General features: G+C 39.0%; 1 protein-coding gene across 1 annotated transcript; it reads right to left on the minus strand.

Annotated features, from left to right (window-relative positions):
• Positions 1-658: 658 nt before the first annotated feature.
• Positions 659-2,384, minus strand: LOC145451694 (uncharacterized). Its single transcript, XM_080329907.1, has 3 exons — positions 2,107-2,384; positions 1,300-1,578; positions 659-1,237 (listed from the first exon to the last, which is right to left on the minus strand). Exons 1-2 carry the CDS (start codon positions 2,325-2,327, stop codon positions 1,392-1,394), a joined length of 408 nt encoding a protein of 135 aa, XP_080186033.1. The 5' UTR covers positions 2,328-2,384; the 3' UTR covers positions 659-1,237; positions 1,300-1,391.
• Between the last annotated feature and the right edge of the window lie 1,411 nt (positions 2,385-3,795).

Here is a 3,795-nt window from a genome sequence, read left to right on the forward strand (position 1 = left end):
GAAAACACCTAACTTGCATACGTTAGGTCAAATTTATTTAAACTGAAGTTTTTTAAAATAAAAAAATGTCAAAATTTTGATTTTTTAGGTCAAAATCTACAGTTTTAGGTCGAAAAAAGTCGCCCAGTAATAACATACAGTCACTAAAATTTGACGTCGTTTGGCACCGGCGTGTCTATTTTTCGACATGCCGGTACGAGAGAAGAGTACCGGAATTGAAACCACGATATATTACATAATAATCGTGCTAGGTCGTTGCTGTTCATTTCTGAATAGATATTGTTCGTACAAGTTCATTGATACCTTGTTATTTGATATTTATTATATCGAAGACGTAAAAATGGTATCTCAAACACTGTGGATAAATATGTTGCAAAGTACACTTTGTCGGCAATTCGCGCGTCATTGACCACTCTCAGATAACGTTCTGTATGATTCGTTCTAGCCGTCTTCGGGCATAGTTGTTTCATTATGTGAATAGCTAGTGTCCATACAAGTCCACACGTATCTTCATATCTGATATTAGTTACATCTAAGCTGATCAAAAGCTATGTGATAGGCCGCGTGACAAAAATATCCGCCGAAGTAGGGTTCCGGTTTAAATTATTTTGCCTCTGATTAAAATCGATTTTAATCGAGTAATTAATTCAAATCATGATTTTTTTGATTTTTTTGGTTTTTTTACTCATAATAACAACAACATGAACAACAGAAAATGGGATGAATGACGACACTGTCAATCAAGGTGATGAAGGATAACGCTTAAACTTTCATAATGTGGGGCTGTGAATCATCATCCACATAGCTGTAAACGTTTAACCTATGTGGTAATGATGGGTCGTTAGAATCATTACTGATCCGTTCTAGTAGCGACGAAACATGTTGATTTATCTCGGGACCATCCATAATAGTTGCATCTTCATCTTGATTGATGGATTGGTCTCGGCCAGCAAACTGTTGATCTTCATGAACTCTTTACTGCTTTGTTAGTACCATAGTCCATGAAGTGATCTTTCACTCGCAGCATCACTTCAAGATTTGCCAGTGGCAAGCAATCACGACTCTTGTTTGCACTTGCGGCCGCACATGACCGATGCCCCGCACAAGATGCAGCATGTGCAACGGACGAAAGGCGAGTCTTGAAAGTTCTGGAGAACACCGGCATGATCCATCCAGAATAATGCTGGCTGATGAATTAGATATGGTACCGAAATACTCGATTCTGCATCGAAAATTCCTAAAAATCGAGGGAAGATAAGAGACATTCAGAGTGTGTGGAGTATACACAATTATACTCACCAACTTTACAATCATAATCAATCCAATCCAGCGTTCGATTATAGGTTACCAGCAGACCAATCATTGCATTCTGGTTCCATCTTCGAAACTAATCATTTTGCCAGGTCTCGAACAACTCTTTTGCGATTCATGTCCTTTGTCCAAGCCACATACTCTAACTCATCTTTGACAACATCAGACTTTATAGTCCGCACAAAGAGCAATAGTCTTTTTAATCTCGAGCTTGAGCCACATCCAGCTTGATAAGAGAAGGGCAGCAGAGGTATTGTCCAGAGATGGCTGCAAAAATGCAAGATTTTTAATTCAGACATGCGATTAGTCAAAAAAAGTTTTGAAACCACTGGTCGAAATCTTTTCTTTCTATATGTTTTGATGTCGCTATCAGTACTTAGTTATTCTATGTAATTGGAGCTTGCTTGTTCTGAGCACAGCATGCATGTTTAAGTCAAAAACCAAGTGCCATATTTTCTCTCTCTTTCTGAAGTAAAATTAAATGTAAATGGCACAATCTCACGAGCTACCATATTTTTGGTTACCATATACAAGCGGGATTGTCCAATAGATGTTCGCCAATGGCAAAAGTTATGGCCTTTGATTGCTCAGCATCGAGCTTGAGGGGATGAGGCAAATGTGAGATTTTCGTCGAACGTCGTGCGCATGTTCTGATAAATCTAGCCCTAGGGACATGCTGTTTTACGGTATCCGTTCCTGTTTACGGTACACACAGATTCGTTTCTATTTTAATATATAACCAGTATTCAAGCAGCTATATAAATATGAATCACACATAATGACATGGTATCTTACTTGCACTTGTGTTCACATCCCACAGCCACACAGCTAGTTGGCCCATCGTTCCAGCCCACAATAACTGCAAACTGCTTTCTGCAACGCTTAGGCATCAGAGATGAGGGAATCTTTCGATAGAGACTCCGGATTGCGCTTCCTTTTCGGTATCCCACGAGTGCCTCGGAAATAGCAGCAGCATGTCGTAGACAACTGACTATCCACAGCACAAACGCCAACATATTGATTAACTACCGCTCTTTGCTCTTTTCCCGCCTGTCTGTCAAATAGCTGAACCATAACGGGGCCGGTGACGAAATAATACGTCCAGTTTATATAAAACGCACATGATTGTCCGATGATAGACCACATTCACGCATCTCGTCAGAAAATTTGAAAAAATCAAAAAAATCATTAAAATCAAAATGGTGAAATTAAAATCAAAAATCAACGAAAAAAACCTGATTTAAATCACACTGATTTTAATCAGCCTGATTTAAACCAGAACCCTACGCCGAAGCATCATTTCGCAGACACGCGCGTTCGTCATACCCACCATATACAATTATACATACACTGTCGTTTCGTTGGTTTTATTCGTCATAACCAGCTGTAGTTTGTTGCTATGAATAGCGATTGTCAGTTTCTGTGTATATTTTGCTAAAGCAACTATACTAGTTAGTTCTATACCGCTCAAGGTTTCATTTGAAAACCGGGAAGCGAATTCCGTCAGACTACCGTGCCAGCTTCAAGCACATGGCTGAATACTAGGGCTGTTCAAAAATAACCTTTTTTCCCGGGCTACGTGATTAAATCGTTAGGTTGCCTTAAAAAACCATGCACACCAAATTTGAATTCATTCCAACCAATATTCGCGGTTTACGTAGAGTTTGAAAATTTTGAATTTGCCCAGGAACGCAAAAAAAAAAAATTCAAATTTTTCTGCCAACCCCATGAAATTGTTGGGCTGTCTTCAAAGACTATGCAAAACAAATTTTACTCAATTCCAAGCCGTATAAGTGGAGTTATATCAGTTTTTCTTAGATAATTCTGGGATTATCCTTGATCGGTGGATAATCCAATAATTTTTATCGAAAAACTGGAATAACTCCGCTTCTTTTTGGGGGGGAATCTGGCCTAAATTGTTAAGGGGAATCCGGCTTTGGAATTGTATCGGAAGATACACTGGGTTCACAAGGTTTTTAGATTTTTATGGTATAAAACTGTTAAGTAGAAATTAGCTTCTACAATCGTATGTTTCTTTGGCGGATTTCAAGCTAGCTGTATGTTTAAATGCCTTCCGTATATATTATATACTCTGATAAAGTGAGGCTCACGAGACGATTTCGTTTGGTCAGCGACAGCCTCTCGACCAAATTGCTAGCCTACTAAGCAGGAAAACGTCAAGCCGAATTCAGCACAAAGCCGCTAGTGAAATTGTTTACCTTTTTAAGCCAACATATGCGCTAACGTGAAAAAACATGCCGTACCAAATTCATCGATTCAACTCAAGTCCAAAGCAAGCGGACTTGGTGATTTATTTTTCATCATCAGTTACACGACCGGTAAAAACAGGTCAAATTTAACTGTACTTTACCAAAGTTTAGTGCGGTCCGCATTAGCCATAGTTCGGACATATCTGAATATGTTTGGCCATTACTTGCTCAGTCAACAAATGGTTGCGCGTTAAAAAGCACATTTTTTAGTGAC

Source organism: Botryllus schlosseri, chromosome 12 (assembly GCF_051294905.1).
Source record: "Botryllus schlosseri isolate E-star chromosome 12, Bs_hap1, whole genome shotgun sequence".
In the NCBI taxonomy this organism is placed as follows: domain Eukaryota; kingdom Metazoa; phylum Chordata; class Ascidiacea; order Stolidobranchia; family Styelidae; genus Botryllus; species Botryllus schlosseri.